This window comes from Bos javanicus, chromosome 25, assembly GCF_032452875.1.
Source record: "Bos javanicus breed banteng chromosome 25, ARS-OSU_banteng_1.0, whole genome shotgun sequence".
Classification (NCBI taxonomy): Eukaryota; Metazoa; Chordata; class Mammalia; order Artiodactyla; family Bovidae; genus Bos; species Bos javanicus.
The window spans coordinates 6207127-6228985 of NC_083892.1; the positions used below are offsets into that span (position 1 = coordinate 6207127).

Sequence of the window (21859 nt, forward strand, 5' to 3'; positions counted from 1 at the left end):
TCAGCATCCCCAGACACTGCTTAAAAGGCTAGCAGAGTTTTTTTCCACTGAGCCATAGTTGCAGCTGGGGAGTTACCGTTTGATTTGGGGTCACCCGATGCTGTGTGCGTTTCTCGGTCACTGCAGAATCTTTCCTGCCCTGTCTTGTATCTGTGTTGATGGGCTGTGTACTTGGCTGTGTGCGTAGTCAGGTTTGCATGAATTTGTTTGCATGCACTTGTGCAGGGACGTTCTGACTTGGTTATCCAGGGAATGCAGCCTGGCCCCGGATCATCTTGAGACGCGTTTATATGGTCTGGATTCTACGGTTTCCCTTTGCCGGCTTCCAGTTCCCCGGCTGCGAGACCTAAGTCTAAGGGGGAAACTGGGAGCCATTATTGCAAAAAGGGTCTGTAGGAATCCAATCACCACGGAGAGTTTTCAACTTTGGGGAGAAAAACGGACGGGCAAACCAGTGTTGGCTCAGTGCAGCTGAGAGCAGTTATTGGTTCCTTACATAATGTATTTGTTTTTCATTAAACCATTCAGATAAGGTCTTATTAAAGTGCCATGTATTATTTATCGTGTTTCTTATGAAAATGAGCTGAGGGGGAAATTCTGTCCTCTTCTTGGGGCCTTTGCAGGTTTTTCCAGTGCCAGCAAGGGATTAAAAAAAAAAAAAAGACAGGCAGGACCAACCCCTGTCAGTACAGCAGATTGCTTAAGGCAAAAGGAGAGAATGGGAAGGCGATGGGAAGGATGGGATAGGCAGAATCTTTGACCTTTCATTCCAGATTGTGTTTTGTGGGATGGTTTTCCCTCTGATTTTGAGAATTGCAAAATTTTACCAAAAAAAAAAAAAAAAACAAGACAGGCAGAGAGTAAGAAAAGACAGTTAAAAAAAATTGAATCAGTTTATTGGTAAATCAGACCTTGTCTGATGAACTGAGACAAAGTATAGCAAGGATTTTTCAATCACTACACCACCCCACCCCCGCCCCCACTCCCCAAAAAACAGTGTAAGATACCAGTCTCTTCTCCCTTAATCCTTCAGACAAACTTCTGTTTAGGGTTTAGCATCCTAGGGTGCCCCCTTTAAACTGAGGGGGAATGTGAGAGTCCCAGGGTGTTGGAGAAACTGGTTTTGCAAGGTGAGGGATAGAAAGAAAACAGCCAGGTCGGGGCCTAGTGTTTGGCCGAGTGAAGACTTGGTTACTGATGGTGTCTCAACAGAACAACAACAACAAAAAATGGAGCTGTGGCGTAATTAATTGCCTTTTCTTCAGAAACCATTTTGATTAGCCTGCAGAGTGAGTTGTGCCTCGTGAAGCTGATGCCTGGGAAACTATCATTTGGCCGAACATCCCCATGAGCCTCCCAGAAAGGTCAGTGGGGTTGCCCCTGGTGGCGAGTCCCCTGCCCTGTCCTTCAGGGTGATGGCACCCACTACCCCTGCAAGGCTTCTTGCAAGGAACCCAGCAATCAAAAGAGATACTGTTCAGACAGCCTCTTGCTCTGAAAAAGAAAATCCCAATTGCTGGATCCAAATCTATATCACAAAATAGGACTACTATTTCTGATCGTTTTCCTGCCGCCCAGAACGTGCTTCCCCTCCTCCCCACCCCACCTCGCACCCACCGCATGGGGGACCAAGGACTCCTTAGAGTCTTAATATTTTCTTTTGATTTGCAGATCACATCCTATTTTATTGCATAAAGACTAACGAAATCTACTAATGAATAATTATTACTTCATAAAATAGAGGGGAGGGGGGGAGCCCCTTTGCAAGAGTGGAATGCTAATGCTGGCCCGAGGAGGGCTGGCCAGGCAGGAAAATAAAATAAATAACCCCTGATCGGGGGTTATTCGGGGCTGCAGCCCAGAGTCATCGCTGATCAAATCCGGACTTGCCCACCCTGCGCGTTTATTAATTTGAAAAGAGCGGGGATCCTAGAGAGAGATAAGCCCCCTTGAATTGGCCGTAGGGCTGGAGGTGGTCTTCGAAGAGGGGCTTGATTTCCACGCCAGCCCCCAGCCCCGTTCAGGGCGGTTTCTCCCATCCCAGTCTCGGGCTGGGTGGTGTGCGCCCCGCTGCTGGCTCAGCCAAGGGGAGGCGCAGAGCAAAAAGCGGCGCCCCGAAGGCCCGGGGGGTGCAGCGCCACCTGGGCCGCCCTGCCCGGGGTGCGGGGACCCCCACCAACCTCCCTGCCTCGAGCGCCCGCAACAGCCCCCAGCTCCCCCTGGCCGCCCCCTCCCGCCCCCCAGCCCCTAGGCGTCCTCCCAGCACTCCCACGAGGGGGAATCCCATTTCTGTGTTTATTTGCCAACCGAGCAGGGCAAACACCCCGCCGCCACCCCACATCTAGACTCTGGGTCCCAGCTCCCATCGCACGAATTGTCCAGCCTGCCTGGATGCTGGCGGTGTGGGGCGCTCGATCGCTTCCTCGCCCGCCCCGCGGAGATTTTTAGCAGACACAATTTGAATTTTGGTGAGTCGTTAAGAAAGAAAAAAAAAGCAAAGGGGAGGGGAAAAAAAAAAAAAAACAACCCTGCCCCTGGGCCCATTTGACAAATGAGGAGACGCGGCTTCAGCATCAGCGGCTTGAGCCTCGGTGTGAGTCGAAATCTCGCCCTCTCTCTCTTTTTCTCTCTCTCCCCTCGTCTCTGTCGCCCTTAGCTCCATTCTCCCCCCACCCCCACGGCCCCCCGCCACTACTCAGCATCTCCCGGAGGGCCTCCGCCCCCTCTACCTTCAATAGAAGTTGCCTTTGCTGGTTTTCCCATCTTCGCGGGGGCGGGGGGCCAGGAGACACCCTCCACTTTGCGGGGCCTCAGAAAGCAGGCCCAACAACCAGAAAGGGAAAAAAAAAAAAAAAAAAAAACCAGCCACAGCCACGAAAGGAACAAAATAGTTGCCCGGCCCTCTCAAGTGTCTTAGTTGGAGGCAAGAGATGAACGCCGCCGGGATCTAGCACAACCTACGGGAAGGAACGCAAGGGAGGAGGGACGGACCGACGCGCGGGGTGCGGCGGGGGGGGAGGGAGAGAGAGGGAGAGAGAGAGAGAGAGAGAAGGGAGACAGGCGCCGGGTTTTGACTTAGATAATCAGCAAAATTAAAAAAAAAAAAAATTGTAGCGGCCAGGCAAAGAGCAGCGGCGATTGCATGCGAGCGTGCCCACTCGTGCTCGGCGGGCGCCAGTATGCAGCATCCTCTGACGGGGGCCACCTGCGTGGCGCTCCCCAACGTGGGCATGTGTCCCCAGCTCTCGTGTGCCTTGACTTTTATGTACTTACAGCAGGTAAGGCGCGCGTTTCTTCCCTCGGTGGCTGCTTCCCTGGGGCTCGGCGGCGGCGGCGGCCTGGGTACCCGAGTCGTTGGGAAGCGCTCTGGTACCTTGGATGGGTTTGGGGAACGGGGAATGCTTGCGTGTGGACCGGAGGGGTGGGAATCGGAGCCCCTAGTTCTCCGTGGAGCCCGGACACCCCGCGCCTGGCTGTGTTTGCTGCTTTCTGGGTACTTTGAACGCCTGATTCTGAACCTGGGTATCGGGAGTTTAAAATTGCAAACTGCATTTTTTTTTTTTTTAAATCACTCGCATTCTTTCTCGTGTCCGTGCGTCCAGTGGCGATATGAGCCTAAGACCTCTTTGATGCTAAGAGTTTGGGTCTTTGCGGAGGCATTTGGGTGTCTGGAGTTTTCATTCAGCCGCTTTAATAAGGAGTGCAAAAAACATATATGTCGGTGGGTAGGTGCTGAGTATTTTTGTTTCCTTAAGTTTGTCTGGGTTGTGCTATGTTCCGCCCGCGGGGGACCCAAGCCTTCGGCTTTCTGGAGCGTGTCAGCCCCCGGAACCTGCGTGTAAACTCACAGGGGATGCTGTGATGAAGGCTAGTGGTTTAGGATGCAGTCTTTGTTGGCATGGAAAAAGGCTCCCCCCGCCCCCCACGCTCCCTTAACGGTCTTGTTGATGAGTTCTGCGTTTTATTTTCCATTCTGTGTCTATTTCAGAATCTTTCACTCTCTTGTCTTTCTCTGGGTGTTTCCCTCTGACCTTCTTTTCCCCCCCCCCTTTTTTCACTAGTAGGGTGACCGCTTAACTTGGTTCCAAGGTTTGGGAAACAGGCTCAGTATTGCCTTGTGGGGTGAGTAGCCCAGCTCTGTCTCACTGGACAGGGCTTGTGGATGTGAACTGGCAGAGTTGAAGAAATCCTTTTCCCTTCCTAGGATCACGGATCCTGCTCTAGGAAGAGTTAACCTGCTTGGAGTCTTTTAATCTGTTTTTCCACTGACTCCCTTCAAGAGTCTCATGTGTTAAATGTGTGTGGTTGTGGTTGACTAAACTTCCTTTACAAGTGTTCCAAGGGGCCTCGTGCTCCAAAGACCCTGCGTATTCATAAAATGTCAAGATTCTGCTTTGAACATCTGGGTAATTTGTCATCAAGTTGGTTGCCTCCAGAAAAAAATATTTCTTGGTCGCATTTTCTCTTTCATGTCTTTTGGAGAACAACCTTTTTTTATTTTTCTCGTTGTTTTACTATCTTAGGGCCAAACTGGTTTATCCTTTTAAATAGTGTTTTATCCCGTTTGTCATTAAGTAAGTTGTGCCAGGAAACATTTCCCAAGAGGTTATTGGTAACATATGATGTGATTCATCTGCTTCTACCATTTCTGTGCCTTTGCTGTGAGTGTGTGTGTGTGTGTGTGTGTGTGTGTTGGGTGTGTGTGTTTTATACCAGTTACCCACCAGAAGAGTCTCCTAAGGAGGTTTCTACAAATGCTAAACCTCAGCTGAATTTAATCAAATTATTAATATGAGCTGATCTTTTGCCTACCGTACTCACTTCTTTCCTGTTGTTTATTAATCAATTTGAGAAGCATTACCTAGCAAGTAAAATACTACAAAGTGTTCAGTGTGCTCACGGTTTCTTTATGCATGTTTCTTTTTTGTTTTTAAGAATAAATTCATGTTTCTTCCTTCTGATTGTTAAATGGCTTTGCTTTGGGGGGCACAACTTAGGAAAGAAGACAGTGACTTTGAATGAGAGGTTATTCTTGCCTTGAAAAGGACAAGTTATCTAGGAGGAAGGCAGGGGTTTTTAACATCAGTCAGGCAGTGTCTATGGAGGAGGGGGAGAAACATTCCTGCTCTAGAAAAGGGTGGTTCAAGGGGGATCTTGGCAGCCATCACACATGTTTAGAAGTGACCGAATCAGCATTGTGGTTCCATATGGCAGTAGATGAAGGTGGGCTTTGACACGCACCGTGGAAGGCACCCTCTTGCCAATCTCTGACAGGGCTTATAATGCTTTCTATGAAAGCCCTGATAAGGTGATGCCGACATGCATCGGAATGCGGTGTGTGTATCTGTGTGTGTGTCTGTGTGTGTGCATTTTTCCTGAGTTTCATTTCATGCCTGAAGTATGGTCAGGCAGACATGTATTTTTGCCTGTCAGGTTGAGAACCAGGTTTTCCAGCCATACATTCCACCTCGCTAAAGGCTCCCTCTCAGGGTGGGAGAGCTTTATCTTCAGGTCACCTCTCCTCACCACAGCTGGCGTGATAGTCTGTGGACACGTCTCCTGTCATTGCTTTTATTTAGCAGTCCGGACAGTTGGCTGATGAAGGGTGTGAAAGAGTTCACGTCAGTCTCCACGAACCACTTACTGTCACCATCTATACATCTCCTATTGTACGACTCTACAGTGTTTTCTATCTGCTATTAATCTATAACTATCACTGTATCTCTATTTAATTTTGATGACCGGAGGGCTAAATCTGTATTTTCAAAGCTGATCAGATGGCTGGATGGGGCCATATTGATGATAAATGACACTTTCATTGGAGACATTTTTCTTTTATTATTATTTAGAAATAAACATATTTCAGGAGTCTTGATCATTCAGATCATCAGTTACATAAGAACATAATTAAAACACGACTCTTATTTTGGAAGCATTATCATTCTGTTTTCTAAAGGCACACACTCTAATTAGGGGCCCCTGAGTCCTCCTTAAAATACATTTTCCTGGAATGAAGCTTCTGATGGGGCTTATTTCTCATCCAGTATTGAAGGAAAATGACTTCGTCATCCGTTTTCTTTGCCTTAGCCTTGACATCTCACCTCTCTTCCTAAACCCTCCCAGATTTGTTCCTAAGACAACTCATAAAAGCAAAAATCAATCTGGATACCTCAGCATCGTGTTTAGCCTGAATGACCAAGTGAAAACGACATAACCATTTTGCCACAAAAAAACAAAAAAGAAAACAAACTTGTTTATTCAGGCCAAAGAAGAGGCAACTTTGGTGTCGAAATTATTTGACTTATTCCATTTCATTGATTGCTATTCCCCAGTGACTCTGCTTTAGGTGGGATTTTCCTACAGTTACAATTTGTTTCTTTTTTCCTTTTTCTCCTCTCTTTTCACATTAGAGATGTTACTACGGTTGGGATCATGTCAAGTGGTCCTTTGGCATCTAGATCTCGAGGCCAATGATGTCATCACATACAGATGTACCCACATCTGTATTCCTCTAGGGTGGAGCGGCAATCTTGGGGCCCTGGACCATTTTTAAGGTGGAAGGGACAGGCGAGCTTTGTAACAGTTTTGGGTTTGGTCTTGCCCTCTAGGGCAAGTTTCTGTTTCAGCCTCCATTCTTGACACACTGCAGCATCTTTATCTGGTGTCTTCGTTGATGGTGAATCTACTTCTCCCAAGTGAACTTCAAACTCACACCTCCCCAGTACAGAATCTGTCCAGCTTTCCAAAGCAGGTAGCCATTTCAACAGTCTGACTTGGAGGGAAAATTCTGAATACAGATTCAGAATTTTCAGGGGCTTACTACAAGCTGGGTCAAAAGAGAATAGGTAGTGTTTTTCACAGAGAAATAGAAAACAACCACACACACACACACACACACACATTCATCATAGCAACAACCAAAAAAAAAAAAAAAACACCAAGAGATGCTTGATGTCTATCCTAAAGTCACAGGGTGTGCGCCAAAGAGCATTGCATGGTTAGGTATGGTAAGCGTATGGACAGAATGGACAAGGGCTGTTGCCTGACTCACACTGCATGCCACACTTCCCCTAGAGCTGTTTTACACTCAGTACTAACTCTCTGGGAGAGGACCAGTAGCATATTAACTTCATTTTCCCCACTTCCTAAACCCCCATCAGTGTCTCCCAGTCCTGTTCTAAGAAAGCTTCTCATCTGTCAGATCCTTTTCACTGAGAACCTTTTTATCAGCTTCAATGTGAAAACAAGTCAAATGCTTAAATTCTACATTAAAAGGGAGGGGGCGGGGGGGTCCCCTGAAGTGGACGGTGCCACTGTCAATATCCGATCGGTCATTTTTCCCCACTTAATGATGATCCATGTGGTTTGTTTTAAATAGTGAAGTGGTTTGTACAAAGGGTAATTCCTGGTAAATGAAGTCATTGCTCACCATGGACACCTTCAGATCGAAAGCGATTGAACTGAAACCTGCATATCAACCCTTTCTGTCTTTAATTAGAAAGCAGATCTCAGCTCCGAGTCGCCAGGAAGATGGCTCTTACACCAAGGCAGTGGGGACGGGGTGGGGGGTGGGGGGCGCTCACCCCCATGCACCTGCCGCGGTTATAAATTTGGGACACGCTAGGGAGGCTGTAACAATGATGGTGTGCAGAGAAGTTCAATTCTCATTCTAGTTACTTACCTTGTGCTGCTTCGTCTGATGATTTATAGAGGACCAAATGGCATTTTATCACCTTCTTTCTTCTCGGCTTAATCCCGTGTTGATTTATTAGATCGTGCTGTGGATCGGGGGGAGTCAATAGTGTCAATAATGCAGAAAAGAATTAGGATAGATTATCTTCATGTCTGAATTGTTTAAGGAATTTAAGTGGCTGGAATGAGCTTCTGCCCAAGCCTGGGTGGCTCTCTGATAGAACCGAGGACCTCGTGTCTCTTTGTAGAGAGATCGCGTGTCATAAACTGGCTAATTAACCAATTTTCCTAGTTTCTCCGATTTTTCCAATGAAGGGGGAAAGACATGAAGTACTGGGCTCTTGTCTGCCATGTAAAAGACCCATATCTCAGGTGGGCCGAGGCTCACCCTCTGTTTTCCTCCTTTTTTAGGGATCTGTGGTGAAGCAGGGTGGGGAAGCACGACAGGGTTCCTTGGGCCATGTCAGCCTGGAGAATATTTCATCCAGCATTCACTCCTGAAAACCGTAAGCGTCCGTCAGTCCAGAGACCCGAGTCCTGCGCCGTTCGGCAGCTCTGTCTGCCATGTCGTGGCGGTTCCCCGTGTCAGAACAGACACCCGGCGGCTTCTGCCTTTACCCGAGTCCAGAAAGCCCATCCTATTAACACTCACGCCATCTGTTTTCCTTGCAGCCGGCCCTTGAGTAATTGTCCAGTAACTGATGGACGGAGGGTAGACAATATTTTTTTTAGGGTTTTCTGATTCATTTAACCAGGCTCTCTGCCCCCAAGAGAAAACGTAATGCTTGTTTATTCATATTTGGCCGGATGAAAACAGTGTCGTTTGTCAGGCAAATAATAGTCTTCTGGAAGAGAAATTGCTGCCTTGTAAACAAAATCAGGTTGGTTCGTCGGCGCGACACGCAGAGGAGGTTGTCCTGTGAATGAGCAGAGATTACAAAGTGTGGGCGTAATCGCCCCTTCTGTAGAGACCTTTTTGATGGACGGGGAGAGGTGTCCCAGTGTGCTGTTTAATTCATTGAAGAAAGGCAAAGAAAATTCCATTCATCAGTAAAGTTATCCTCTTCCCTGTGCGCTGCCCCACGAGAACTTGGCAGGGCTGGGCGTTTCCTCTGGGACTGTCTACCTGATGTGGCTGGCCTGGCCTGGCCCAGTCCAGAGGGGCTGCGTCAGTGGGGTGAGCTCTCAGACACAATAGCTCAGGAGGGCCTTTGCTTCGGCCCTTCAACCACGCTGAGTGCAGGCGAGCTGGGGGCAACAAGCAGACCTCCTGTAGGAAGAAACTCCTAGAGAAGGGTTTTTCCAAAGGACCCTCAGTTCCATTCTCGAGCCTGTTATAGGCTTGGGAAAGTGCTTCTGTGGTTAAAACTTTCTGGTTCCTGAAACAGCTTGGGGAAAAAAAGGTTTCATTGCTGTTTCTGCTCTTCCTGGCATACTGTGGCCCTGACTGATGGATCTCGGCTGAAAAGGGCAAAAGATGATGATGTTCTGTTATTGCCCGGGACCCTACTTCTGAGTGCTCTCTTGTTAATTTACTTTTAATATTTGTTAAAGTAAATATCGTGTTAGTTTTACTTGTAATATTTGTTAAGCATCAGATGGTTTAGAAGGAGTTTTGCTCGGCTTGTCCTGACCTGTTAGACTGCACGCAAGATGGTGGCAGAGATGCCTCCATTTCTGTTCTCTTCTACCTACCATGCCTAGAAGAAAGTCTGAGACATAGTAGTTGTCCAACTAAAATAAAATGTGCAATGGATGAATGAGTGAATGCATTTGAACCTGAGAAGCGAGAGGAGGAATGTATTTATAAGCCAGAGGAGGCAGCGACTGTCCATGCTTTTTACACGTGTGTAAATCATGATTTACACATGATTTACACACATTTACATGTGTGTAAATCCAATCATCCAATCTTTCATCTGTCCACGCAAAACATGGTTTCCAAGCATCAAGGATGATACCGCGCAATGGTTAGGGAAGATCTCTGCCACCCTGGAGCTGACATTCTAGTAAAAGAGTAGATGGTGCAGAAGTAAGTGGATCAAGAGGTGTTTTCAGATCATGGAGAGTGCTGTGCAGGAAATAAACGGGGTGATGGGTGAGGATCAGCAGCAGTTATTGGTTGTTGGGCTTTAGCTGATGGCTGGGTCAGTGTGAATCCCAGGAGGAAAGTGATGATTTTCCTGACCCGAGGATAAGGGATTTGGGGATGTGTGAGTTGTTGAGAAAGGTGTTTCAGGAATGAATGGAGAAGAGCAAGTCCACCTGCCTTGTCTGCAAAAGAGGATGTAAGCGACTGAGGGAGACAGTAAGTGGTGGAATTGGGTCAGCTGCCAGTGCGGTGGTCTCTGTGGATAGCAGGCGGCTTCTGTTACCCTCTGGAAAGTGTTAGTTGCTCCATCATGTCCAACTCTGTGCGACCCCATGGACGGTAGCCCTCCAGGTCCTCTGTCCATGGGATTTCCCTTCAAGAACACTGGGTTGCTGTTTCCTTCTCCATTCGATCTTCCCAACCCAGAGATCAAAACTGGGTTTCTTGTGTCTCCTGCATTGGCAAGAGGATTCTTTACCAATGGCACCACCGCCTGGGAAGCCTGTATGTAAAAGATGTGTGTGTGTGTGTGTGTGTGTGTGTGTGAGTGTGTGTGTGTGTATGAGTGTGTGTGTGTGTATGAGTGTGTGTGTGTGTATGAGTGTGTGTGTGTGTGTGTATGAGTGTGTGTGTGTTAGTCCCTTCAGTTGTGTCTGACTCTTTGCGACCCCACGGACTGTAGCCCACCAGGCTCCTCTGTCCAAGGAATTCTGTAGGCAAGAATACTGGAGTGGGTTGCCATTCCCTTCTCTAGGGGATCTTCCTGACTTGGGGATCAAACCCAGGTCTCTTGTACTGCAGGCAGATTCTTTACCATCTGAGCCATCAGGGAAGCCTGTTACCCTCTTGGGCCACATTGAAAAAAGGAGAAAAGACAGAAATGAGTGTCCAGTGAACAATCAAGACAAAACCACTCCTGAGTTGTTCTGTGGGACCCTTGGAGACAGGTTTTGCGATTGCAAGTGGAGACAGGTTTTGACGGAAGCCCTAAGTAAGACATTCGTTGTGGAGCTCCAAGAGTCTTGCTGGTGTCTTCTGTCAAGACCCTATCATGGTACTTAGACAGTGAGTGGCCTTGTTACATCAAAAACAATGAATGTGGCCCAGAGTTTCTCAAATGTTATTCAAGCATCCCTTTCCTAATTTTTGCCAATTCACTCATCAACAACAGTTGATATCTACTTAGTATTCACTTATGTGTTGAACTTCAAAGTAGACTGTCCAAACCCCAAATAAACACACTAATAAATGAATCAAGACATCCCATCATATCACAGCTGTGATAGTATTTTTCCCAATAGACATTGAAATACTTGTACATTGAAGTATCTGTTCATTCATTCAGTCTTTGAGCTCCTGTTAGGGGCCAGCTGATCTCGATTGTTTCTAGAACAAAAAAGCCCCCCCACCACAACCCCATCCTCACAGAGGGTTCATTCAGTTGTCCATCCCGGTGCCATCTTGTGAACTATTCATGCAGTGCCACGCTTTGCTTAACACTGTCTTGGTCCATTGGCTTTCCTAGGAATCCCCTTCCATGCCTGGCCTGGAATGGCTCATTCCTCCCGACCCAATTTGCAAAAAGCAAAATTCTAGTTTTCTCTGCGTCACCTCTTATCCTCTTTGCCAGAACAGTAGTCAAGAGTCCACAGTAGAAGAAATATATAGTCATATATTTAGCAACTCTATGCTATCCTGGGTGCTCAGTCGTGTCTGACTCTTGCGACCCTATGGATTGTAGCATGCCAGGCTCCTCTGCCCATGGGGTTTCCTAGGCAAGCATACTGGAGTGGGTTGTCACTTCCTTCTCAGGGGATCTTCCCAACCCAGGGATCAAACCCAATTCTCTTGTGTCTCCTGCATTAGCAAGTGGATTCTTTACCACTGCACCCCCTGGGAAGCCCGTATTTAATGTCTGTAGCCATATATTTAACACGGGGGGCTTTGAGTTGGTGGGACTGGGCAGAATGTGGTGCTTGGGCCTCTGACACTCTAACTGGTGAGGAAAAGCCTCCCCCTCTTTTCATCCTGTTCTTTATGTTGTGGTTAAACACACACAGAATCAAAATTAGGAACTGGAGCCAGAGTTAAAAAAAAAAAAAAAAGGCATTCAGAAGGTGAGTATGTGTTCCTAGGGAGGTAATGACTTTTTCTTTTTTTTTACCTTTGCAGCCGTGGAACAAAGTACAGGCAGCCGTAGGATTTCGGAGCCTCACATTTCCCAGCCCTGATGAGTAAATGCACAAAAGTTTCAGTCTTAATGAGCATTTTCTTTTTTGGCATCTGATGTTTGCCCGGGACTCACCTCGAGGACTAGATGCTCCTTATCGAAAACAGCAGTGAATACCCCAGCTGTTCCTTTAGATGGTTCTGCTTTCTCCAGGCATGGGGTGAGCTCTGCCCTTAGGCAAGAGTGAGAGGTGAGAGGTACCCCCTCCCCAACGGATGGGTCCTTCTCCCACACAGTGAACAACATCTGGGTCCAAAGAAGCAGAAGGAATGATGGGGTGGACACGTCGCAGTCTCCAAGTGCCCATCTCAAGATCCTTCCAAAATTCAGTTGAGGAACCGACATTATTTTAGAACCAGTTGGTGTCAGCTCTTTTGCAAAGCCTACTTTGAAAGAACTGGTGTCTCCGGAGCTGTATGTAGGACAGAAGTGGTGAGCGGAAGGCTTATCCCAGCTCTGTTACTCAATTAGCTGATCCAACTGGATCGAGCAAGTTGCTTAACGTGATTCAGGGGCTTTAATTGCCTTCTGTGAAAAAAAATAGGGGTAAGAATAACTATTTCATACTGCTCTTTGCAAGATTAAATCGAATCCTTAGCACAGCATCTGGGACAGGGTGAGCGGCCAATGGCTGTTTATTAAAAAGTGAATGAAAGAATGAATGAATACCTGTGTTAAAAGAAGTAGCATCTGTTTATCCAACATCATTTTTTGTTTTCCATTTCTCCCACGTCAACATGATACATGCCCCAGTGGCTTGACAAGGACGCACACGAGGCATGTAGGGAGTAGGGGTCTCTCTCGGGTCCCTTGGTTCCTCCTACCTGTCCTGGCTTTCTTCCACTTTTTTCTCCCGACCCCTGGAAGTCCTGCTGGTGGTACCGCCTTGTAAAGTGGCTGCACAACTCAATTAATGCTCTGTGACAGGAGGAGGGGAAATAAACATCGTCTTGCTCTTGTCGGTAGCAAAGCTATTTACTTTCAAAAACTGACAGAATCGCACTGCAGGGGCTTCACTTATTTCTATTCAGAATGTCCTTGTTCTGGATGCAGGAAACCTGAGCCACTCTTTCAAGTTAATTCCCATAAGCTTCCCTTGGGTGGGAGCTCGCTAAAGTGAAGATGGTCCCTGGGAGAGTCCAGGGAGTCCCTCCGGGGCTTGGTGATGGCCGGGTCCTTGACTGATGCCTGGGCAAATGTCCCAGTCTGGGGATGGACGGTCCAGCTGACATGTGCATTTTTAGATCCTGGATCTGTCCTGCCAGAGGGCATATGTGTCATCGTGTCCTCTTTGCTGTTGTTCAGTTGCTAAGTCTTGCCCGACTCTTTGTGACCCTGTAGACGGCAACACACCAGCTTCCCTGTCCTCCCCTGTCTCCTGGAGTTTGCTCACACTCGTGTCCATTGAGTCAGTGATGCTGTCTTGACTATCTGAGGATAGATATCCAACTATCTCATCCTCTGTCACCCTCTTCTCCTCCTGCCTTCGATCTTTTCCAACATCAGGGTCTTCTCTAATGAGTTAACTCTTCGCATCAGGTGGCCAGAGGATCGGAGCTTCAGCTTCAGCATCAGTCCTTCCAATGAATATCCAGGGTTGATTTCCTTTACGATTGGCTGGTTCTCCTTGCAGTCCAAGGGACTCTAAGAGCCTTCTCCAACACAATTTGAAAGTATAAATTCTGTAGCGCTCAGCTTTCTTTATGATCCCACTCTCATATCCATACATGATTACTGGAAAAATCATAGCTTTGACTGTACGGACCTTTGTTGGCAAAGTGATGTCTCTGTTTTAATATGCTGTCTAGGTTTGTCATAGGTTTTCTTCCAAGGAGCAAGTGTCTTTTAATTTTGTGATTGCAGTCAATGTCCACAGTGATTTTGGAGCTGAAGAAAAGAAAATCTGTTACTGTTTCCACTTTTTCCCCGTCTATTTGCCGTGAAGTGATGGGACTGGATGCCATGATCTTAGTTTTCTGAATGCTGTTTTAAGCCAGCTTTTTCACTCTCCTCTTTCACCCTCATCAAGAGGCTCTTTAGTTCCTCTTCACTTTCTGCCATTAGAGTCGTATTATCTGCATATCTGAGGTTGTTGATATTTCTCCCGGCAGTCTTAATTCCAGCCTGTGATTCACACAACCCAGCATTTCGCATGATGTACTCTGCATATAAGTTAAATAAACAAGGTGTCTATACACAGTCTTGTCTTACTCCTTTCCCAATTTTGGACCAGTCAGTTGTTCCATGTCAGGTTCTAATTGTTGCTTCTTGACCTTCTCAGGAGATAGGTAAGGTAGTCTGATATTCCCATCTCTTGCAGAGTTTTTCAGTTTTTCGTGATACAAATAGTAAAAGGCTTTAGTGTAGTCAGTGAAGCAGAAGTGATGTTTTTTCTGGAATCCCTTGCTTTTTCTATGATCCAACGGATGTTGGCAATTTGATATCTGTTTCCTCTGCCTTTTCTAAATCCAGCTTGTACATCTGGAAGTTCTCTGTTCACATACTTTGAAGCCTAGCTTGAAGGATATTGAGCATAACCTTGGTAGCATGTGAAATGAGTGCAGTTGTACTATAGTTTGAGCATTCTTTGGCATTGCCTTTCTTTGGGATTGGAATGAAAACTGACCTTTTCCAGTCCTGTGGCCCCTGCTGAGTTTTCCAAATTTGCTGACATATTAAGTGCCACACTTTAACAGCATTATCTTTTAGGATTTTAAGTAGCTCAGCTGGAATTCCATCACCTCCACTAGCTTTGTTCATAGTAATGCTTCCTAAGGCCCACTTGACTTTGCACTTCAGGATGTCTGGCTTTAGGTGAGTGACCACACCATTGTGGTTATCCAGTCATTAAGACCATTTTTTCTTTTACAGTTCTTCTTCTGTGTATTCTTGCCACATCTTCTTAATCTCTTTGGCTTCTGTTAGGTCCCTACTGTTTCTGTCCTTTATCATGCCCATCTTTGCATGAAATGTTCCCTTGCTTTCTCCAGTTTCCTTAAACAGATGTCTAGTCTTTCCCATTGTGTGTCCTGTTTGTTCTGAAGCAAAAGGACAGAGCTTAGGGGTTCCCAGCCTCACATCCCTCTCATCTGAACCACTCCTGGAATTTCTGGAAATGCAAAAGCACCTCGTGTAAAAGCCTGGGCTTTGGGTTTATCGATCGTCTCCACTTAAACCCTCTGACAGGTTCTCTCATCCAAATAATCTGTGTAAAGCTTTTTTGCTTCCTCCCTTCTGCCTCACCATCCCCCCTCCCAAAGCCCCAAGTGTTAGCAATGAACAGCCAAGTGGAAAAGTCCTTCTCTTCAGGGTGCGATGGCACAACCTTCCACTAGGGGTCTCCGTTTAGAACACAGTACTCAGGATTCTTGAGAACTCTTTTTTTCTTTTTTCAGTCTCCTTTCGGTTCCATTCAAAGAGTGAGACTCCCCTAAAAGCTGGAGATGCGGCTTGTTAGGTCTTGTGGATAAGCAGAGCATCCAGCCAGTTTCAAGGCAGAGGATGATGATGAAAAAATGATAAAAAATAATGAAATAGTAACTTTTCTGTGCTTTATGACAAGCACGTGAAACTAAGCCCTTTTACATGGATTATGTCTTTTAATCCCCCACAAAAGGCCTCCAGGGGAATTGATAGGAATATGAAATATTTTTTCTTTCTTTTTTTTATTTTTAAGATGGGAGGCCTAGATGAAAGGTTGTGTGTGTGTGTGTATGTGTGTGTGTGTGTGTGTGCTGAAGAGCCCATACTTAAAACCAGACTGGCTCTCTCCAGGGGCTTGCCAGGTTGTTCAGAAGGTAAAGAATCTGCCCGCAGTGTGGGAGACCCGGGTTCGATCTCTGGGTCGGAAAGATCCCCTGGAGGAGGGCATGGCAACCCACTCGAGTATTCTTGCCCAGAGAATCCCATGGACAGAGGAGCCTGGAAGGCTACAGTCCATAGGGTGCAAAGAGTCAGACAGGACTGAGTAACTAAGGCACGTGCCACACACACACACACACACACACACACACACACACACACAGACTCTCTCACACACGTCTCCCTCCAGAACCAGGCTTCTGAGCTCTGGGGTTTGTGCTGTCTCCTTGACCGCCCACTTGCCCTGCAGGGCACTGGTCCCCCCGATACACCTCCACTTCAGTTAGGCCATCCCTCTGCACCTAACCACACCCTTGTTTCTTTTTCCTTTTCAAGGCAAAATGTGTCAAAAAGGCAAAGAGTCCAGAGATGTCTCGACTTGGAAGCTTTTTGCCATTTTAAGTCGTTCTGATGATTGTTGAAACAATGACAGCACACGTGGAGGCTGTCACCCAGGGGTGGGGGCTGAGCTGGGGAGCCGGTGAGCCGGGGGGAGAGAGCTGATGGTGAGCGCTGGGAGAAGAGTGGCCTGCCTGTCTCTACTGCCAGTTCCGATCCCCAGATCCCCCCTGTGCTGAGCAGCTCTCCAACCAGGAGATGCAGTCACTGCCCGGCACCGTATTAATGATTTATACACCCCAAGCCACTGCTTTTGTTCACGTGCGGGGCCGGTCTTGTTAATAAAGGAATTTCTGGAGGTGGGATCTGGGCTCACCAGGCTGTTTTCCTCAATGCAGTGGAGACTGCTTCATCAATCAGAAGAATTTAGTGCTTTACAACCTTCCTGAGCTTCTGCCTGTGTGTGTGTGTGTGTGTGTGTGTGTGTGTGTGTGTGTAGTGGATGTAATCAAGTCCACCTCGGGGCATCTCCACTGCCTTCCTAGGAAGAATGAATGAAGGAGGGGGTGCCATCTAAGGTGTTTCTGGGTTGATTCGTTTGTTTCGCAGTGGTGTCAGGGTCCTATTTGTTTACCATTTGGCGTTTGAGCTTTATGGTGTTGTCTGTGAAAATGGGCTGACACCGTTTTATTAGCATAAAGAGATGCAGGCCACACTAGAACCACCTGCTTCCTTCATGCCCTCAAAGATGACAGGCCAGGGAGATGGCGAGTGTGCTAAAGACAGAATCCTCCTTCACTACAAGTCAACAGGACAACCTGTGTTCTTTAAACAATGGGATTTTTGAGGCTTTACTTTTTTTTTCTTAAATTATTCACAGAAAAAGGACTTGGCTTCATTTTAAAGCTGAGGGAAGATATTTATTTTCTGAATTGAGAATTCTGGATCTTGGAAACTTTCTCCTCTCTAGTGAGCCACAAAAAGCGAATTTTAATCCCTCCTTTGTGTGTGTGTGTGTTTGTTCCTAATTAAAGGGGGAAAAATGGTATAGTCACATGGTGTATTTACCACCGTCCATTCCTTTTTCAAGGTATCCATAGAGAAAAGTCCTGAATTTCTGGGGGGAAGGGGTAGAGGGGATATTGCATGTATGTTCTCTTCATTGTATCATTCATTTCATTTTGCATGTGGTTTTATTTCTTCCCCTATAGAACTGATTGATAACAACTAACAGAGATCTGAGTAGGAGTTTGAGGGGAAAACAGAATACTAAGAAAATTAGGATCATACTTTACATATGCTATCCAACAGGCTTCTTTTTACCATAAGATGAAAGTTTGATTTTATAGAAATGCACCTGACTTTAAAAAAACAACAAAGAGATGTAAGGATTTTAGGAAATAAACATGTCAGTTTAGTAGATTCCCTAAATAATGCATGAAAGATTGAACGCAGAGACAAATGAATAAAGCTGCAACCAACCCCCACTCAAACCGGGGCTTTAATTTCTTTTAGAGATGGGAACGTTTTGGCTAACTGGTTCTTTTTCACATTGAGGCTTATGAGGAAATGAGAAAACATTTTTTGAAACTGTCCAGGGTCTTAGTCAGCAGTCATGAAATGGACACAAATATTCAATTGCAAAGACTACCTTTCCCATTCTCATCTTCTTGAGAAGTGGAGAACAGAGAGTACATATTTACATAAGTAAATAAAAGACGGTATAGCCGTTTGCCATCACAGGAAATATGATACAGCGTTTGCACTAAGCAAGCAGGTGTCCAGCACACACAGCTTCCATTCATATTGTACTGATTTTTGTGTTTGTGTTTGCCCTCCGTTCTCTGCATTCGTGAGTGTCTCATTGTCTTTAATTATGTCTACGAGGCACAAGACAGGAGTCAACATCTGCTCCATTGTTTACCCGGTTTACATATAGCTTTGATGGGTTATTAAACAATCTATTTTTCAAACCAAAAACAGAGGCACCAGCCGAACCCGTATTATGGCATTTTGTAAAGACCCATTATGCAATTAGCACTTGGGATTTGTGCAAAGCTGGTGATTCACCCAAATAAACAGCCCTTTATTCTGATAGCTTTTCTTGGCTTTGTGGAAATGTCCAATCCCCACCCCCCACCTCCAAGTCAAATCACATTTCCTCCTTAATCGTGTAGCATGCCAAGAAGATGATATAAAAGAGATGTGTTCATATAAGAGATGGATCCTTCATTTTTAAAATCAGAAAAACAACAACTCTCCAAAATAATGCTGTCTTTAATTCAAGCCAGCAATTACTATATTACATAAGACAACTCTTGCCTGACACGTGAGACAGACTTATCAAAGTTTATCCCAGACTCTCGGAGAAGACTGGCCATTTGTAGACTGTTCCTCACACTTCATGATCTATTGCGGAGACTCACCGAGTCATCTATAAGAAAGCGTGTGTCACCCATAATGACTGGCTCAGACCTCATTCTCTCACTTAAGTAATTGGTTAATAATTAATTCAATTGCTCACTCATTCAACAAATGTTTACATAGCCTCTGCGCTGCCTCAGAAATGAGGTCAGTCCCTAAAGAGACACAGGAAGGAACAACCCACGTCATTTTTTCCTTCATGGAGCTCACAGTGTGTTGAGGTTAGCGATCACTGTATACATCGGTATCGCAAGTTTTGGGGTCTGAAAGAAGGGTCACAGAAAACAAAAAGGGCTGGATTCAAAGGTGAAGAGTGTTCCTTCTAAGGAAGCTGCATTCAGGCTGAGACCAAGTAGGAAGTGGACAGAGAGGTGCGTGGGGAGACCATGCACACAGAGTGTGTGTGTCCCGAGCTGGGTGATCTCAGGGGACGCCGAGGAAGGCCAGGGAGCCTGCAGAACAATGAGTTAGGGCAGAAGAGACAGACAGGGGCCAGAAGCCACAGGGGTTTAGAAGCATCCATGTGGGGGTGGATTTTAATCCAAGAGAAATACAAAGAAAAAATAAAAAAGACGAACGCAGAGGGTCTTTTTTAAAAATGTACTTTTAATTGGAGGATAATAGCTTTACAATGTTTTGTTGGTTTCTGCCTGACAACAACATGAATCAGCCATAAATGTGTACATATCCCCTTTCTCTTGAGCTTTCCACCCACCCCTCTAGGTCATCACAGGGCACTAGGCTGAGCTCCCTTGCGCTAGCTTCCCGATAGCTACCTATTTTACATATGGTAATGGATATGTTTCAGTGCTACTGTCTGAATTTGTCTCACCCTCTCCTTCCCCACAGAGGGTCTTTAAGCAGGGGGCAAGTATGATTGAATTTAGCCTTTAAAAAGACCAGTTGGGCTGTTCTGTGGAGTCAAGACTAGCAGGGGAGGAGATTGAAAGCAGAGGCTCAGGTGGGAAGCTGCTGCAATAATTCAGACGCAAGATGACGGTCCCTGGGAGTTGATACAAGAGATGGACAGGAGAGAAAAGTTTGAAAAATAAGCCTGATATTCCTTGTGACATTCTCCACCCCCTGCTGCAAGTATTCAGCCAAAGGCGAGCATGTGTAATATCCTGCAGGGCGGGGCATCTGAGAGCTGGGGGAGGATGGTAATGTCTCAAGAGGCACCGCCCTTGAATACAGGGGGCTTCACCGAAGAGAGTTACAAGCCAGTTCCAGCCTGTGCTCCCTGGAGTCTACTTGGCCAGGGCTCCGAGTCTCAGCGGCTGGGCCCACACCTGGTTTGGTAGCAGTTACCACACAGAATGGCACCCACATTGACAGTGTGACCTCTCCCCTCTTAGCAGCAGACTTCTGAAATAACTGAGTGAGGAGTGGAGAGCTAGTTGGATGAAATGTCCCAGGAGCAATGCCTCTGTCCCCCACGTCTGGTCAGGGGAGCTCGGGAGTTACGTGCATTCCTGTTGGTGTCCGGCAGAAGTGGCTCTGGATCTTTAAACCATTATGAATCTTACGGGCCTCTGACCAGCTAAGTGGGCATGTCTCTTAACCTCTCTGGGGCTTCATTTCTACATTTGTGAAATAGAGGTAATAGCAGGGCCAGTAGCGTGGGGTTGTCATGATCACGGCCTGAGGTGATCTGTACAGCACCCACAACAGCCCCTGGCAAATGAGAGCTCAGGAATGATTTTACCGGTGGCGGCGGTGGTGATGGTGCTGATGCTGGTCCTGATGGTGGTGATGGAGGTGGTGATGGTGCTGGTGGTGGAGATGCTGGTCCTGATGGTGGTGATGGAGGTGGTGCTGGTGGTGGAGATGCTGGTCCTGATGGTGGTGATGGAGGTGGTGATGGTGGTGGTGGTCCTAATGCTGGTCGTGATAGTGGTGAGGGTGGTGATGGTGCTGGTGGTGCTGGTTCTGATGCTGGTAGTGATAGCAGTGGAGGAACTGATGGTGATGGCGGTGTAGTGGGGGGAGTGTGATGCTCTGGGTGATGATGGTGGTCGTGTTGATGGTGGTGAAGGTGCTGGTGGTGGTGATGGTGGTGACAATAGGGATGGCAAGGATGCTGATTTTGGTGATGGTGGTGATGCTGATGAGAACGCAGTCTAGTAGAACAGTTGCACAGGTCCAGATCTGCCCCTTGCCGTCACGTATACCCACTAGCAAGTTGCCTTTCTTTGTTTTAGTTTTCTCATCTATAAAACGGGGATGATGATATGCGCTGTGGTCACTGCAATGACAAAAGGAATTTATATTTGTTAAAAAAAGTGCAGCATTTATTCTAATAAACATTATCTTCAATGAGCATAGAGTGTTTGATAAAGAACAAGCTGGCCCCGAGTATAGCCTTAAAAAAAAATGGTACCCAGGGGCTTCTTTATTCTTGATTTTGCTTTTCATTGTGAGCAGGAAGGCCATCTTCCCCTTTTCTTTACTGTGAGACCCTCCCCGACTGCTCTCCATGTGTTCTGAGTATAGCAGGTGTGTGGTGAGCTGGGATTCTGGCGGAGTGCAACATGAAAAAGACTCCCAGTAATTATAAAAATAACAACGAGGGCTGCTTAGCATGGTAGGCAGATGAGCACACCGCTAGCCAGAATGATAAATAGCGCCTGCAAAAGTTAGGTCTCAGAGGGAGTGTGGGAACATATGGGGATAAACCACAGCAAAAGTTGGGCATCCTTGGTAAGTTTCAAGCGGTTTAACGAAGGCCACTCCAGTGCCAAGCTTCCTTTTCTTTTTTTCTTCTTCTTTTTTTTTTTAATCCTAATTTTAAATCTTTCCGTTCCCTTTTGTCCCTTTGTTCTATTTCGGTCCTAAAAGAAGTATTCAGCTTTGAGGTCAGACATGGAGTCTCCAAGGAAGTGAGGTCTGGGTTGTAACCCTAACACAGCCATCCACCCTGAAATCTGCGAATTTCCACCCTGAGCTCTATCCAATATCGTTGGGGGGCGATGTGAACGAACACAGTAATTATGTTATGGAATGCCAACTTGTTGAGTTCAGATCTGTGATAGGTGGGTGTGCATAAAAATCCGCTCCTCAAAACGACCCAGCCCAGTGAGTTTTATTTAGAGAAGGGGCAAACAGCACTCTCTGCCAAACATTATTTAGAAAGAAGATGTGGATGGTGGTGGGTTGATGTCAGGTTGCTGTTTTTGGGTCCTGGTCTGAATATAGCTTGATCTGTGTTGTCATGGCTCTGC

General features: G+C 46.5%; 1 protein-coding gene across 12 annotated transcripts in view; it reads left to right on the forward strand.

The window, feature by feature from the left end:
- RBFOX1 (RNA binding fox-1 homolog 1) overlaps window positions 1-21859 on the forward strand; it is a 2444696-nt gene that overhangs the window by 2001318 nt on the left and 421519 nt on the right. For 2 of the 12 annotated variants that reach the window (XM_061401064.1, XM_061401058.1), the window contains exon 1: window positions 3027-3278. The exons of 8 other annotated variants lie outside the window; for them this stretch is intronic. In XM_061401064.1, coding sequence (XP_061257048.1) covers window positions 3180-3278 — 99 coding nt within the window. In that variant the 5' untranslated portion in view covers window positions 3027-3179. Of the gene's footprint in view, window positions 1-3023; window positions 3279-21859 lie in introns of those variants that run through there. 2 more of the 12 variants (XM_061401055.1, XM_061401062.1) reach the window with 2 other exon arrangements.